This window comes from Xyrauchen texanus, chromosome 45 (genome assembly GCF_025860055.1).
Source record: "Xyrauchen texanus isolate HMW12.3.18 chromosome 45, RBS_HiC_50CHRs, whole genome shotgun sequence".
NCBI classification, from domain to species: Eukaryota; Metazoa; Chordata; class Actinopteri; order Cypriniformes; family Catostomidae; genus Xyrauchen; species Xyrauchen texanus.
The window spans coordinates 9876802-9895120 of NC_068320.1; the positions used below are offsets into that span (position 1 = coordinate 9876802).

At 36.4% G+C, this 18319-nt stretch overlaps 1 protein-coding gene across 18 annotated transcripts in view; it reads left to right on the plus strand.

Annotated features, from left to right (window-relative positions):
* LOC127637681 (protein phosphatase 1 regulatory subunit 12A-like) overlaps window positions 1–7764 on the plus strand; it is a 102743-nt gene extending 94979 nt beyond the window's left edge. For 12 of the 18 annotated variants that reach the window (XM_052118869.1, XM_052118872.1, XM_052118883.1 and 9 more), the window contains 2 exons: window positions 1647–1847; window positions 6050–7764. In XM_052118869.1, coding sequence (XP_051974829.1) covers window positions 1647–1781 — 135 coding nt within the window. In that variant the 3' untranslated portion in view covers window positions 1782–1847; window positions 6050–7764. Of the gene's footprint in view, window positions 1–1646; window positions 1848–6049 lie in introns of those variants that run through there. The other 6 variants (XM_052118875.1, XM_052118880.1, XM_052118877.1 and 3 more) reach the window with 2 other exon arrangements.
* The last annotated feature ends 10555 nt before the right edge of the window (window positions 7765–18319 follow it).

Genomic DNA, 18319 nt, shown 5'->3' on the forward strand with positions numbered 1-18319 from the left:
CTGCTAACAGTACAATACCATTTCATCAAATAAAACTGCTGCTCTGACTATAAATAGACCATAATAACCACTAGGAAAGTCTGTCATTCTCTTTCATATTCAGCTTTTTATAAAGAGCCTGTCATTGTTATGTCTGAGCCAAAGTGAGTTTGACAGAGCTACAAGTATACATATGGCGTGTTTTGTGCAAGCTGTTTGGAATCTCTTTATTCTCTCGATTATCTGAAGATGAGTTGGCTTTTTTGTGCTGTGGAGTGGGATGTTATTGCATAGTCCTTTTGCGTTTTAGTTTATTAACATGTGTTCATTTAAAGTATTGGAACAAGGTCTTTGTATCTTTTTATATGTTCAAATAATGCATTTTAAAAATGTACCCCCTTAATCATGCCCCCTGACCAGTCCATAAATTCTGTAATAAGCTTTGATATATTTGCGTTCTGCAGTCAGCAGGGGGCAGTCAGCGCAACCTCAGCTGTACAGGCAACGCGCTTAGTCAGACCGGCGAGAGCAGGCAGCATAAAATGAATGAGCATGAACAGAGCACAGTAGAATCATGGATCTCAAGCAAGTTTTTAAAGTTTCAGCCTACTTTTTAAGTTGACACAATGTTCTTAAACGCGACGTTAAAGGCACGAGGCGGTGAAACGTGACACAACCAAAGTGAGATGCTGCAATTGTGTCTGTCTGATGCATGACCACATGGATAGAAAAGCATTTCAAATAGAGCTGAGTGGGCGTGTCCTTTTGAGAGATTGACGAACTGAACTGAAAATGAATTGCTTTTTAGAGTAGGACAATAATATGCTTGTGTTCAATGATATAGAAATAAAACAAACAATATATTTACTTCTAATGTCACGTTTTGTGTAGTCTTATCAATGCTTAATTCATCTGCCACAATAATGTGATTGTATTTGAATAATTGTATTTAATATTTTTATTATATTATAATTATTTCAATTATAAGAATATTACAGTATTTATTTGGGGCCTTAATTGCAATAATTTTTTATTAATGAATCTGCATATAATGTCATTTTAATTGATTGACAGGCCAAATTTGTTCTTTATCTCTTGTTATTGTTTTTTTTTGGTTTTGTTTTTTGATTAATTTGATGGTCCCATATCTGCATTTTATGACTGTCTACGATCTGTCATTTACACTCTTCTACATTCTTCCGTTTCTCTTTTATTTTGTTTACCTGATGTTGCTCATCCCTCCCTTTCTCTCTCTTTATTTCTTTCTTGTTCTTCCTTCTCTTTCTCTCTCTTTATTTCTTTTTCATTTCTTCTCTTTTTTCTTGTCTTTTTCTTTCATTCTCTTTTTTCCATTTTCTTCTATCTCTCCCTTTTTTTTCTTCCTCTTTTTTTCTTTCCTTGTTGTTTTTTCCTTTTTCTTCTCTTTCTTTTTTCTTTTTCATTCACTCTCATTCCATTTTCTTTCTTTTTTTCTTTCTTTGTTTCCTCTATTCATACTTTTTCTCTCGCTCTTTTTTCTTTATTTCCTTTTTATTTATTTCACTCTCTCCTTTCTCCTTTTCTTTTTTCCTTTTTAATCTTTCTTTCTTACATTTTCTTTCCTGTTTTCTTTTGTTTCTCTTCCTTTTCTTTCTTTCTTTCTTTGTGTGTTGTGTCTCTCTCTGTAGAATCTTCCTCAGGTAAAGCAGATACAATCTCTGCGTCAGTATAACGAGCGTTTGCAGGCAGAGAACAGGGCGCTGGCCCGCGTGCTCTCCAAACTCTCGCAGGGCTGCAGCCACCTGCCTGCCGCAGACCTGTAGACCCGCCCCCACCTCCCCTTGCATCCCTCCTCATGCTCCATTCATCTCCACCTACGGCCATATAAGGCAGGTGCCAGCCTGTGTCTGAGCTGATGCTCTGGCTCTCTTAATGCTCCCTCCTTTTCTTAAAGGGAGGATTTTGGGGCTTTTTTTTTTATTGTATTTTTCACGCAATACAATTATTGCTAAAACAAAACAGCTACAAAATATGCCATGTTTTGATATGTACTTAAAAAAAAAAAAAAGACTTCTACTATTGACAATTTTTTGAATAGCAAGAATATACATTTTTGCAACATACATTAAAAATGACTTTATATTTATTGTAATTGTTACAATAACATTGAATCAATTTTACAAATAACGTGACACCTAAAAAAAAACACATTTTCATGAAATATTGCTCATATCCATTGCGCACAGTTCATACTATTTATAAACTATTTCTAAGCAATAAATTGTACTGTTTATGAGTTTGTGAATTATTTTTTTCAGCCCCTAGTTTTAAAATGTTGCTTTGAAGTGCAGATTTTGGATGGTTCTGAGATCCTGCATGAGGTGCTTGCCTTTTTGTTTTTCTTTCTCTTATTAAACAGTTTTTCAGCTTAATTATTTCTTTGAAGATGTCCCCCTTTCCCCCAATCCCAGTTCAGATTTTATTTCTGGTGCTGAAGTGCCATGTATGCTCTGCCTGAGGCTAATCTGGATTGCATGGCTTCTGGAAATTCATGCATTTTAATGTACAGATTGTCGCTGGCAACACAATTACATTCAGAGCTTCTCTTGTGCAATCAAAGGCAACATATACTGAATAGAAATGAGAACTAGTTTCTCTCTCTTTATTATTATTTTGATGCTGTCTGTTTTCTAACAATCCTAAACACTAAACTGCTGCAATGGTTTTTTTTTATTTTTTTATAAAGAGCTTTTTTTGGTTCTGTTCCTTTTAAAATTCTGTTGTTTTGGTCTTATTTTAGCACCATTTTTTTTTTAATGGATATTTCCCGTCTATAACTGCAGTGCTTACTGACTGTAAATCTCTCTCTGGGGAGGCATGAGTAGATTGTTAAATGTAGTTGTCAATGGCTAGTTCAGCTACTATCCTATAACAGAAAAGTTGTTTCTTTGTGTTCCTGGAGAAATACTATAAAAGTAACCTATAAGTCTTCTAAGTCCATGACAACCTTTTGTGAAGAACAAACTATTGATATTACAGCAGCCATTCACTGAAAAGCTTCCCCTCCACTGTAGCGTTCATTCACTTTTCTGCATATATCTTATGATTTGTTACAACACATAAGAATCCATGCCGTATGGTATCATTGATGGCAAACCTGCCAAGACACGTCTTGAAGTGGCAAATTTGAATGTATGCATACAAAAGAGATTGGAGAGTAGATTATCAGTGAATAACAATTACAATTTCGGTTGGATCCTCATACGAAATTATTGCATGCTTTAGAAGACTTTAGATGTAGCGCACAAGTCACTTGAACTACTTATATGGGTTTTTTTGTGTCATTTTTGGAGTTTAACAGCCTCAGTCACCATCCACCTTTTTTTTGTCCAGAAAAAAAGCAACTTTAACTCTGTGTTTCATGCGTGACTTGGTTTGGACCAGCATAAGGGTGAACATTGAACACGATAATCTATTACATTAAAGTTAAGGAAGTTAGTTTATTGTATATGATCTGCCCTTTTAAATTATGTGTATAATGTGTTTACATGGGTCTATGTCCAATTAGGAACAAACTGTTTCCAGGTTGTTACTTTCCACTCGGATATCACTAAAATGATCAGTCTGTTGACAGTGGGTCAGACTCCTTCACAAAATCTAAGCAGCAGTGCAGTACCTAAACACTTTAACCTGAAGATTGAATTGGGTCTGGTAACAAGTGCCACTGATAGCAGTTCATACAGACAACTCTTGTTTTCTAGCCCCTTTATTCCATCCACTGGAGGTCACACAAAGGGACTCTGTGTTCAGAGAGAGTGGACTGCCTGGCCTTAGCACCGTCCTTATCTTACCTCTGTATCTGAGAACTGCGGTGGAGAGTTGCATGGCTACCGTTTTCGATTGAACAACAGTGTGCCTGCTAGCTGTGTGTGTGTGTGTGTGTGTGTGTGTGTGTGTGTGTGTGTGTGGGTCTGTGGCCCCTTTTCCATCAAATGATGCTAGAGCTGATGCTTGGCCTGGGGGATCTGCAAACTTCTTTTCAGAAGCGACCCACAGTTCCACTGATAGTGCTAGTTCAACTGATGTGTGACTACATCACCTCCCCGTAAACAAATATGTCACCTCAGTCTTTGTTTACAAGTCTTGAGAACATTTTAACATCTCAAGTAATTTGCTTAATCCTCTCACGAGTTACCTTTGATTGCAATGGTCAGAAGTTAAAACAAATATTATTCATTGCAAACAATTCACACATGATATTTGTACATCACTTTAGACCTAGAAAATAAAGTGTGCATCAAGACACACGGTACATTGAATGCGAGTTGAACATTGTGTCTCACAATGCCACATTAATTCAGTTTTGCCTTTGTCTTGCCATTTATTTTTAAATCTAAACTTGGTGCATGTATTATACGGCCACTAGTCTTGGAGGACTCAGCACACCCTGGGTTGGAACTCGTGACTCCAGTGCTGGTAGTCAGTGTCAATACTCGCTGAGCTACCCAGGCACCCAGTATAAATCATCTAAGTGCAAAGTATACTTAGGTTTTGACGCAAACCCTTAGTGTCTGCATACAGTCGAACACGAACCTGTCAAATTATAATTAATTTGACCGTGTGCGCGTACACAGGCGGTGTATTTCTCAGGAGTTTAAACAAATAAAGATGTCTTTATATTCTTCAGACTCGAGTTATACAAATGCATGTATCCTCCGCACACACACGTACTTGACATGCACATCCAATGTTGTTGTTCCAAATTTGTCTATTAAACGACAAGTAAAACTATAAATCTCTCAGTCGGTTTTGTCTTAAGCTGCTGTTTAGAGGCGGGGGTACCTGAAACATATTGTACCGTAATAAAAGACCTGTGTTGGGCAAAACATTATTTAAATTATGGCGCGGCAGTCTCCGTTAGCGATTGCACAGAAAACACAGGAAAATTCTAATAAAACAAAGCAGAATTTGCCGTGTTTTACGTGCTGCTACATGCCTCAAATGAAACTCTGAAAAAATGTAAAAGATTTTATGTCACTAACCTCGCAAACGACACCTCAACCTTTGGTGTCCTAGTCCAGGGTGCCACCTGAAATGTTGAAAAAAGTTGTTTTGAAAGCAAGTATGGATTATGCAGTAAAGTATGGCTTATATTGTAGTAAGCCTAATGTGGAGACTCGCAGGTCAGCTGACGTACAATTTTAAAAACCACACTCAATTTGGCGATTCAAACGCCCAAACTTTGAGGTGCTATTCCAGAGATTTACATACCGCAACATGCAGTTGAAATGTCTTTGCAATGGCAAAGAGACATACCAAGTTTAGAGTCAACATGCAAAAGCGTTAGTAAGCATGCTAACCGATTTCTTGGTTCGAGACCAGCAGGCTTTTGCACACCAGCAGTGCGGAAAAATCTGGGTTCCAGTGAGACGTTCACAATGGGAGTTGACGGGGCCAATCCGTAAACATTACAATTCTCACTATTTTTAGTGTTGCCACAAGATGTAAACAATATGCACGTTAGCATGATTGTAGTGTGATCAAATAACTTGCTAAAATGTTCTCTTTTAAGTTATATCAAATTTTATGACATGATAACGGAACGCTGTAAACCTTAAACAAATGTAAAAACGATGATTTAAGCAATTTTACAGCTCATATGATACATCAATGAGTTTTTACAGAAGAATTAATGCAAGTGCTTTTATAAAATCATATGCTTCACTTTTCTGCCCTTAAACCCTCCAAAAACTGGCCCTATTCACTTCCATTGTAAGTGTCTCAGTAGAACCTCGTTTTTTGTAAAAACATCTAAAGAACAAGGTTTTTACTTCAGCAATGTTACATTCTTTATCCGTTAAAATTACGGCCATCAGAACTGCCTGTTCTATAGTGAAAATACACACAATGGTTCCAGATCATGCATTATCAACCTGTCGGTGGAAAAGGGGCTTGTTTTGGACAGGAAGTGCTGATTAAAGGACGTGGGGAGGTGGCAATTAACAAACGTCAATGTCTAAAGCCGGGCTAATGACACAACACTTGTCCTGTGTCCGGTTAATCTAACCATCTTTCTCTCCTTCTCTTTCAGACGCTACCAGACTTGAAAGCAGACAACCAGAGACTAAAGGACGAAAACGGTGCGCTGATCCGAGTTATTAGCAAGCTTTCCAAATAGAAAAGAAGCTCTCCAGTTGCACATCTAGATATTAATACGAGACAACAGCAACAAGAAGGCTCCGTCGCAACTTCTGTTTCTCAGTCCCTCGCTTTTCCACGCTTCTCTGCTCCATCGAACGCCTGACGGCCCACACAGAACCACTGCGTTTACAGAACTAAGGAAAAGCGCTAGACGAGTGAATGGCATTGAACCTTTGCTGGCGGTGAATGCCTGAAAAAACTATTTAACCAATAAGCCTTAGTTGTACATACGTCACTTGCATCAATTTCTCTTGGCTGTCACGGAACACCTGATTTTATTTGTGCCACACTTTTTTTTTGTTGTTGCTCTGCTCTTTAATCTCTCTTCCTGTATAGATGTGGTATACAATGTGCAGCTCTCGCCCTCTATTTCCTACTTCCTGACCGACCTCCCCATTGCGCTCGAAGTCCGGCTCCCGAGTCGGAGGCACTGTCTCTCAGCAGAAGACTTCCCAGCATTCAATGTTGGCGCACAAATCCCATTTACTCTCCTCTCGTGCACGCGCACACACACTATACACTTTCGTCTCGCTCGGCGTCTCAGTCCGAGCGAGTCAATGGACTTCTGGCTCTACAGAACAGGTGGACCTTGTGGAATCTAAGCTTTCACTTGTATGTGCAATATACGCATTTATTTCTTCTAAAAATGCTTTAAGAATGAGTCCATCACTAGTAAATGTTCACTTCCTGACCACTTCCATGGCTCACCCCGATTTCCTTCCTTTCCCTTCTCCTTTTCTCCCGTTTCTTTAAGTTTGTTGTGTAGTCGTTGGTTTATATCTTGTATTCCTCACGTTGTTTTAGCAGGTACTGAGTGAAGTTGTATATACCTGTATGTATTGTTTGAGACGGCACATGGCATGCGTTTATGGTTACCTGTCTGTTACTATTGAAATATACCAACTCCAGAGGACAACAAAGTGTGTTTTAACAATTTTCTTCTTTTATAGTCTAAATAGTCATTGAATAACAATAGAGCCCCGCCCTCTTGGAAGGGACGGTGCCGCAGGTGTTCAGTGCATTCTTTTCAGTTTTAAAAGTGTTCACGGTAATTGTGCGATGATGATAATAATATAATTGTTTCACTACATTTCACTCATTTTATTCAGTATCTTTGGAAGAGTGCTGTTCATCCCCCCCTCCCCCCACTTTTTTGTCCCCCTCTTTTTTTTTTCTTTTTTTTAAGCTGTAGTATTAGCCAAGGTGTTGTCACTAAAAGAAAAGCCTAGATATTGCTAACCCAGTCCTTTTTACAATGTCTACATGCACTGTCAATGCCATGTCAGGAGTCGTGCTGTCCGGTTTAGCGAACTTTTTTGCCACCACGTAAGATGAAGTCCAAGCACCTGAAACATGTTTTATGCATTTCAGTGGCCTTTTTAATTAAAATACTGTAGTCGGGGGAAAAAAAAAAAAAGATGTCGCTGTAGTTGGACTGTCAGCAGTCTCCTCTTTGGTTTAGGTTTTAAATTGATTTGTTTTGTTTTCCTTTTTAAACTTCCCATCATCTTGTACAATAGATGTGTGGCTTCATCCGTGCAAGCTGTGCTGTGACTACCAAACCACTGAGAGTTCATTAAAATAAACTTGTACATTGTAAAAATCTCTTCGCCTTTTGTGTCCTGTTTGTTTTTTGGTTTCTCTGAAGATTTTGGTGTATTTAAATATGAGAAGTCGATACGTTTTGGGGGGGATTTTCATGGTGTTAAATGTTATTTGAAAAATAAAAGTAAACTTGTTTTGTGCCCCCCTCAAAAAAAAAAAAACCAACTAGGTCACATTTTATTTTACAGTGTTCATGTTACTGTGTATTTACATAGATATTTACTGAATAAAACTACATGTATTTACTGTGTAATTATTTCATTGTGCTGCTTGTTCTTTCATATTGCTGTTGTTATTACTACAGTAATTAATAGTGATGTAGAATATGTGTAACAGACACTGTAAAATAGTGTTGCCAAAAACTATTATATACTAATTATATTTAATAATTATAAAATATCATGGCATACTAAATTATAATTAATAGAAATTAAGCTTTTCTATATACTATATATTTAATCAACAGACACCAATTTGTAGGAACTTAATTCAAAGAAACAAGGTTTCAGTCAAAGTTTGACTTTTTTTTTTTAACCTGTGAATTAAAAATGTATGAGGAAAAACCTGAAGGTGTTTTTATATAATTGTATGTGTGTATGTATCTGTGTATATGTATATATTTCTAGTAACTTAAAGAATTAAGGCTGCAAGGCTAAAATCTGTGATTATGTAAATTCTACTTGGTTTCTTTGTCACTATTTTTGAATGCATGAATTAAATTTAAAGGCATGCGATTAACCCTAAAGGTGAAATCAGTGTAAGTTGATTTTAATATTTAGATAAAAAACAAATAAAGAAAATATAAAAAATGAGGTGTCCAAGATAAATACAATTTTGGATCTTGGACCCCTTATTTTATTAGTATTTTCATAAATTATTATATTTATGATACATTTCTTATTTTTCTTTATTTGTTTTTGATCTACATATTTTTCTAGTAACTCAAGACTGAGTAAGATCTGTGATGTCATTCATGCAATTGTACAAATGTTTTTTTTTATTTTATTATTTTATATATCTTGTACTCAAACCTTTTTTTTTTGTTTGTTTTCTTGGTGTGCAGTTTATTTATTTTTCCTAAACAAAAATATTTGCGGGAAAAAAAAATCGACATTTGACATCTAATACAGTGAAGTTGTTACAGAGTTCGAGTACTGATGCCAGGTTGACAGTGGCATCAGTGTCACTAGAGGGCGCATGACAGACTCCAACAGTGTCGCACCAGATGCTCTGCTCCAATCAGCTCTCAACCTGGCATTCTTTTGTTCAAAGGAAATGCAGGAAAATGTTGCCTGATGAGAGTTGAGTTTACTTTTGCTGGTCTTACATAAGTCTTGCATTTCCGTATGTGAGGTCTGCTAATGTTTACTTGCCCCTTCCTTTGGGGGTTGAAATTACATTGGCATTCTCATGCAAAGGCATAAAAAAAACAACATTATTTTATCTCAACTAATGTTTTTAGCTCTTCTATATTGCACCACAATAGCAAAGTTATTTGCAAACTTCTCTTATGGCACTACATAATAAATGAGCTTGGCAGAGAACGTTGCATGTTTTCATTGTGGTTTTTAAGCATGAACAGCTCAAATAATGCTTTGGGGATAAATGGTGGTATTGGCAGTAATTGCATTTTTCCATTTCCCTCTTGGAGTCTTTCGGTGTCCGCCACATTTCTTCAGTTCTAGCTCAAAGCTCACTAGTCTAATCAGATCATTACCAAAACAAATGTGTAAAAAAAAAAAATTGTTGGATTGTTACCTAGTACACAGGGGAAAAATATGTAATTCAAAGATAATTATAGAAACAAAAGTATTGCATGAATTTACAAGGACAAAATTGATAAAATTATGAAAATAATTGCAATGAAACCTTTTTGGTGTTGCACTATTAGTAGCACTATTGCAGTATTAGTAGGCTTACTCTAAGGATTTTATGCATAAGATGTTTGTGACTGCTTATATTACCTCACTATTAGGCCTGATACATTACTGAGTGATTGGCTAAACTTGCATAAGGCTGATATGATTTCTATTGATAAAATCCTTTTGCCTTTTAGGTGACTTCAGTGTCTTGTAATGTGGATTTTCAGGCATTTATCATTGTTCAGTCACCTAACCTAACCCTCCTATTCTGATCAAGAGGAGCCACTTTGCTGTGTGCTGATTTTATATATTTAAAAAATATATAGATTTATTTTCTGAAGTAAAAACAATACAATTATGCTCTTCTATTGGGATTTTTTTTTTTTTAAGATCTTATTTACATATGCATTTATTGATTTAACCTCATTTGCATATGCAAATTTATGAAACATCACTGCATCAAATCCCTAGTTGAAGCATGAAGAACAGATGAGAAGTGTCCTGTATTGAGGACAGATTTATGCCATCTAGTGTAAAAATAACATAAATGATGTTATGACAATAATAGCCAGTAGATGGCTGCAGTGTTCTATACAGCCACCCACTGTGTAGCAATTCTACATTTATCACAAGTTATGCATATAAATATATATTTAAAATGTATCAAACTGTTATTTGTCTAAGTTTAGCTTTTATTTATTTATCTTTTGCAATGTCACATTTTGCTTGCAGTCAAACATAATCTGGTGTTACAAAGAGAAGACACAAAATAAGCATTTTGTGTTTGTTTTGCATTCTGCATGTTGTAAAATCTCACTTCATTTCTGTGTTTTTTTTCTGCATTGTGGCTGATTTATATATTTTATTTGACAAATAAAAATAATTATGTTTTTTAGTGCTTCCCATTTATTTTCTATGGGCGGTCAATTTTGACTGCGAACAGCAAAGGTTTTTTTTTTTTTTTTACGATCATTTAGACTTCTAGGATAAAGTCCAAATTTGTGTGTGTGTGTGTGTGTGTGTGTGTGTGTGTTCAGAAGGCTAGTGAGGGAAAAGTCACCGTCTTATACCACTCGGATAAACAAAACCACTTTTATTATATCATAAAAACTGATGTGACATTCCCTTACAAAAAATATATAATAACAAAATCATGATTATTATGGATATTATTACTGTTGTTCCACCATGGTTAATTGTATCAAAATCATAGTTAATGCACAAATAATTAAAGTGTTACTACAGTCATGATTACTACATTAACTGCTTTAAACAAAGGCAAAATTACTGCACACATGACTCAAGTGAATCAGTGAATCATTTATGTGAAATAGTTCATTTACAGAACCTCCAAAAGACCACTCAAATTAATTGGATTTCCCTATGCTAAAAGTCATCCCAAACCGCACACTTCTACACAAATCTGTGCCATTTTGAAGTGTAAGTAGTGCGAGTTGTAGGTATGTTACACTGAAAATGTAACAAAAGGAAGTGTCCTAGGAGTGCCCAAATGATGCCATTCTTCGACCGTGTGGAATGTTGGACATTTCATGCACTCAGCGCTCGCGGCTTGCTGCACGTTGTGGAAGGGGCGGAGTTACCTGGCTGCATTGCTGGTCTGACAAAACAATTGTACATAATGGAGAATATAGCAACTAGGAAACTTCAGTAGAGACAGCAACTTACAAATGTGATTTGAATGTTTTCCCATCAGCCCATGCTGAGTGAATATGTACGTTCTTTGAGATACAAGTGTTGAACTGAGATTGGCTAACACGCTAAAGCTAACACATTACATGCATTTGAAACGTCACTTCTGTCAGTTAAACAGCACATGCTTCTGTGTAGTACCGCTAGCTTTAGCACACTATCCACCCTCAGTTCATCACTTATATCTCAATAATATACATTCACACAGCATGGTATGATGGTAAAGCATTAAACTCACTTTTGTAAGGTGCTGTCTTCACAAAAGTTTCGCTCAATTATTTTTAATAGTTTTGCCAGATCACCATTGCTGCCGCTAACTCTGCCCCTTTCACTATGTAGCCTACGGCAAGCCACCTGCGCTGAGTGCATGAAGTGTCAACATATTGCCTTTACAATAAAACAAAAGTGTCAACATACTCCATTTTGACGGCTGGAAAAGTGCATTATCCGGTAGTTCACCTCTTTTGTTGCATTTTCAGTGTAAACACTCGCACAATTTACACTTCAAAATGACATAAAATAGTGACGTGTGCGGTGTGGGACACACCTTCAGTGCTCCATTTGGGACGATACTAAACTTTGAAAATTCAAACACTATATGGCTGAGTGCAGAAGGTATTCTGTAAGTGTATAGTGCGTCATTTGGGACACAGCTTTTGTTTTAAGGGAATCATTTATTTTAAATGATTCATTTACATGAACTATCCAAAAGAACCGATTCACTGAGTGTGAGTGAGTGTGTTTGATTACTCCATGGCTCCATTGCTGCGTTGGCAATACACTGTGACAAAAGTTGTGTTTTGTGATGCTAAAGCGCTAGGCTAATCATTGACAAATGTAGCTTGTTCTGGAAAAGCTACACTATAGTGAAAATAGCTGAGCTTCTGTCACACTACTGAAAAATGTCAAGGCATCTGTTATTATGCTTGATTGAAGCATTTAGTGATCTAATAATTTCAGCTTTATGACTAATATCACATGGTCACCCTGAGGAGTGCGTAATTGTGTGTTGGAACATCAAGAAAAGTAGCCTATCTGAAAGAATTCTTTGCTAAAGTTTCAGTTATGTTCTGTTGTTTGTGAGGAAGTCCTAATTATGTACTATTGACATTCGGGTGTATATAGAGTACAGCTGGTTCTTTTTAATATGTTGTAATTTTTAAATCATTCCCATGCCTTGGTTCAACCAGTAAACATGCTGATAAGAGTTTAACATACTGATTAAGAGAACATCTATGATGTTTAGCCACACAAAGTTACCCCCGGTGCAGACAGATCAAACCAGTTAAAATATGGGCGGCACACAGAACAAGCTGAGTGGCCCATTTTGTCGACCACCCCTCACCCATCTCAGCAGATGGTATTGTTATGGTCTACCATTAGAGTGGAGAAAGAGGGAATCTAACCACCATGCCTTTGCTTTTATACTGATTACAAGGGTGTTGGGAGTCCATAACCAGATGTTATAATGAACAAAATTTATACAAGAAGGCTAACAGTTGCATTCTGTTTGAAGATAAATGTTCATAGTGTGCAGAATGTTGCAATATGCTACTGTATGTATCCTCATTTGTCAGTTACAAAATTGTTACTAAGCAACATTTATTTAGCGATCATATGAATGGTCAATGTCCACCAGTAGATAGTGATGCAATGAATCATATGCTCTGTTAATTATTTTACATTATAAGATGACTTATAATGTTCTGTAGGTCCACACCATGCAAGTGAATTGTGGCCAGTGTTTTGAAGCTCCAAAAAGCACATAAAGGCAGCATAAAAGTAATCCATGCAACTCCAGTGGTTAAATCCATGTCTTCAGAAGTGATATGATAGGTGTGGGTAAGAAACAGATCAATATTTAAGTCCTTTTGCTATAAATTCTCCCCCCCTGCCCAGTTGGTGGCGATATGCATGAAAAAGGTGAATCGCCCAAAACAAAAGAAGAATGTGAAAGTGAAAGAGGAGTAAATTGTATAGTGAAAAAGGACTTAAATATGGATCTTTTTCTCACCCACACCTATCATAACACTTCTGAAGGACCACTGGATTCGTATGGTTTACTTTATGCTGCCTTTATATGCATTTTGGACCTTCAAACTTCTGCCCACCATTCACTTATGGACCTACAGAGCTGAGATATTCTTCTAAAAATCTTTGTGTTCTGCAGAAGACAGAAAGTCATACACATCTAGGATTGCATGAGGGTGAGTAAATGATGATAGAATTTTCATTTTTTGGTGAACTATCCCTTTAAGAAACACTCAAATAAGTTATGTCTTCATTTTGTACAATTTATATATTGTTTTATCAGTAAAACCCCAACAGGTGTGAGAAAAGTGTGTTTGTGCTATCTTTTAAAGACAGGACTCAAATCTATGGTTGGCATCAACCTTTTCATTAACATCTACTTTATTGCTTTATTCCATTTAAAGAGAAGTACAAATATAAATGTGCCTATATGAAACTATATTAAAAGTTCACCTGAAGTAAAAGCTGAATTTGGTAGGCATACAACTTTTGATTGTCATGTTAGTCCTGTATGATTCTCAGTTCCAAATTGAAATGTGGAAGTAATTTTAGGGCTTAGTGAAAATGTCTGTCACTGTGACTGTTCTGTCGATGACAAAGCCATTATTTCCAGTCTAATATAAGCCAATAGGTGGGTTGAAATGTAACACAAATATGGCAAAAGTGACAAGGAGCCAGTTCCATTTGTTGTGCAGAGCCATATATGGTCGAATGGCTGTGATTTTCTTTTAAATATTCTTCATGGAAAATCTTGTGTATTCAAAGCAGGATCCAAAAAAATAAAATAATAATAGTTCGGAGTAACTCAACTCATCTGCTCTTTTGGAGAAAGCGTTATTAGAATGTTAAGTGGAATTTGCTTTAAAGGGAAGCAATGTTTATGCTAGAGTCAGAGCCAAAGCAACGAGTGACACATGAGAGTGTTTGCTCTGTAAGTCAGTTTCCCAAAAGCAGGCTGAAAAATCCCAAAAATGCTTTAGAATGACCTCAGTCTCTACATCAGTGGCTATTTATAGAGCAGATGCCTTATTGTTTTCCCTACTGATTCTTCTCAATCATCTCTGTCAGAGTATATCAGGAAGACCAAGCAGATAGACATGGCACCATAGAAGGAAATGGCATTTACAATGGCCCTGTACGCTTTAGGATTATTTCACTTGAGGGAAAATCCTCCCCCCAAAATATTATTCTGAAATAATTTACATTTAATATCATAATTCCCATACTTCCATGTGTGTTTTTGAATAGTTTGAATGACTTTCCTATTATGTCAAAATGTGAAGAAATAGTAAGAATGTGTAGTAGTGTCCAAACTTTTGACTGGCTGTGTATCACTGACATAAGGGCAATTCCTTGCCATCGTTGGATGACGACGAAGCACTATTTACTGGTCTGACAAATTGGTTTGGATTGTATAAGATACTAGATTTGACTAAAATGAGCCAATGACTCATCAATCCATTTTCTGGCAAGCTATTAGAAAATTCCATTAATATGTGTTCCTGGCATTAAACAACAAATTTCTTGCTAGTCTAGGTCTGTAGTTCTCTTAAATATGTCCTGTGAAGATTGCCTAAAATTTGGAGTAATATAATTCCTTAGGAAACAAATAATTAGAGTGATTATGATAATCTGACATGGATTGTTTCTCGAAACAGTAGCTTCCATATCTTTAAATCAGAGGATGAAGGCTATCATAGTAGCAGTGGTAATATGCAGTAAAAGGGAGGAAACTTCCACAGAACAGTAATGAGTTCATAGACTAATTTCTGTTGTCGCTGTTACTGGTAGAGCTTGAGTCAAGGCCCAGACCTGGACCCATATCAATACCAGATCCCCTAAAACCCAAACTCAGACCAATACTAGACCTTCTAAGACCCAGACCTAGATAAATTCCAAATACCTTAAGATCCAGACCAATACCAGACCTCCTAAGAGCCAGACCAATACAAGACCTTCTCATACCCCTTGAGACACAGACCAACACCTTGAGACCCAGACCTGACCTTCTAAGAACCAGACCAATAAGAAATTCCCTGGTCCCAGATCAATACCAGACCTAGGACAAAACTGGACCCCCTATGACCTGAACTCAGACCAATACTAAACCTCCTAAGACCCAGACACAGATCAATACTAAACCCCGTAAGACACAGACGACTACCAGACCTCCTAATACCCCAATAGACCCAGACCAATACCAATTCCACGAGGACAGCTGAGGCCACGAACAGGTATATTAATGATTCTTAAGCAGCTGCTCTCATCCGCCCTTCCTCTTTTCCCGCAGGGGTGAGGTTCTTCTTTGTGGAGAAGAAGGATAGCTCGCTTAGACCCTGCATAGATTTTTGGAAGCTGAATCACATCGCGGTTATCCAATGTTATCCAATGCTTATCACCTGGTCTGTATCAGGAAGGGAGATGAGTGCAAGATAGCATTTAGCACCCATAGGGGGCACGTTGAATATTTGGTCATGCCTTTGGGATTGGTCAACACCTCCGCTGTCTTCCAGGGGCTCGTAAATGACATGCGTTTGGGTCCCTTTGTCTCCCCTCCCCCTCTGACGAAGAAATTGTGCTCTTGCCTGAGATCATACATTTGCCTGAGACCCTGATCAACCTGAAAGGTCTCAATACAAGACTACAAGGTCAAGACATCAGCTCTGGTTACTGGACCTGTCATTTAGAGTTATAGCATTAATAGCTACATCTGTGTTGTATGTGTGTGATATAAGACAGTTCGAGAGAGAGAGCTACAAGCAGCTGTCCTGTATGTGTTTATGGTTGTGTCTTTTTGTTTAATTAAATATTACTTTGATGCTTTGTCCGGTTCTCGCAGCCTCCTTTCCCTTTTACCTTGTTACAGTGTGATAATCAGACATGACTTTGTAGGCACTGTTGTTTTCAAAGACATTGACTTCCATCATATTTGAGAGCCTTTAGGTCACAAACAGTAGAGTGGTTGAGAACAGTGACTCATACTCTAGGGACCAGTGTGGGAGAACAGTACATATTCATCACAAACCACTCTGATACTGTTTCAAACATGCAAGTCTCATCACTCACCAGGGTCAAATGTATCAGTAAATAAACACTGCGTCCAAAAATCTAATTCTAGATGTTGATCTTATAAAGATTTGCATCTGGCTAACAAAAATTAAGAGCCTAGATGGGCTGGGTTGGGAGGGTTACTTTTTAAATGTATTCCAATACAGATTACAGGATAGATGCTGTAAAATGTAATTTGTAACATATTCCGTTAGATTACTCAAAGTCAGTAAGGTATTCTAAATACTTTGGATTACTTCTTCAGCACTTGTAGATTTTTTCACTTGTTTTGACTATAAAAACTCTGCCAGTACAGTAAGATAAATACACTGCTGTTCAAAGGTTTGGGGTCACTTGACTGAAATGTTTCTCATGATCTTAAAAACCTTTTGATCTGAAGGCGTATTCTTAAATGTTTCAAATAAGTTTTGAAGACAAAAATATAATTGTGCCCTCATATTAAATGATTTCATTACAAAACTAAAATTGCTATTTTTTTTCTTTAACCGAATAATAAAGAAAAGCAGTCAATAAGTGCCAGGCATAGATGGGAACTCCTTCAATACTGTTTAAAAATTATCCCAGGTGATTCCTCAAGAAGTTGGTTGAGAAAATGTCAAGAGTAAATTCTGCAAATTCTAGGCAAAGGGTGACTACTTTGAAGATCCTAAAATATAAAATAGTTTTTATTTATTTTGGATTTTATAGTCACAACATAATTCCCATAATTCCATTTCTGTTATTACAGAGTTTAGATGACTTTACTATTATTCTAAAATGTGAAAAAAAAATATATATATATATTTTATTAAATAAAGAATAAGTAAGTGACCCTAAACATTTGTCTGGTAGTGTACATTCTCTGAAAACCCTAAATATCTTATGCAGTGTTGTTTCTAAAACAAGATAAATCAAATTGGTCTTGTTTTAAGGATTTTAAAATATTTTTACAGGAAAACAATTCAAATTACAATTTGTGCCTTAACATCAACAGAAGAAATTATGATCTAAATTAAATATATGATCATGTCTGGTAACATGTGCATGTAAAATGGCTAGAAATAGCATTTTAGCTTAGCGTAAAGCTAACAATTTACACAAGGTTTATTTCAATTTCTTCTGCTCCAAACTTACTCCAAACTTACTTCTCTGTCTGCTCATATGAATGTAACACATCATAAGAAAGTGTTTCACCGCTGTTTAAATGCACTTTGGATGGTATCATTTATATGTATAAATGTTTTCCATCTGAATAGGACTAAATATTAAATGAAATAACAATAAAATACAAAGTAATCTCTTCAGTAATCAAAATAGGCCTACTATTTGAGTGTAACTGTATTCTAATTACCAATGATTGAAATTGCAACTGTTGTGGAATACAGTAACTTATATTTTGTATTTTAAATACATAATTCTGTTACATGTATTCCATTACTCCCCAACCCTGTAGACGGGTAGCCTATGTGAGATTCAAAAACATTAAAGCTTTACACAATTAGAAACAGTATTGGTATGGCCCTGTATTAAATGTATTATCTGCCATCTGCATGTGGGTAGTTGAAAATAACATTGATGTAAATGTTTTGCAACATCAACATTTTTCAGTGTAAAATGTATAAAGTATATCCTATGCATATGAGCGAAAGTGTATAGTATTTTAGTTGCTGTGACTGGTTATCATTTCTTTAAAGCTTTTCACCATTACTCACCTTTTAGCTTTTTTGCAGCCAATTTTTATAGCCGTGTGACAAATGAATGTACAAATAAAAATACAAATATTCCATGTCTCTTAATTGAAACGTCTGTCTGTCTATCTATCTATGTATCCATTCATCCATTCATCTATTCGGCTCTTTACGTTCATCTTCGTAACTGTTCGGAAACTCGCTCCGGCAGAGGGG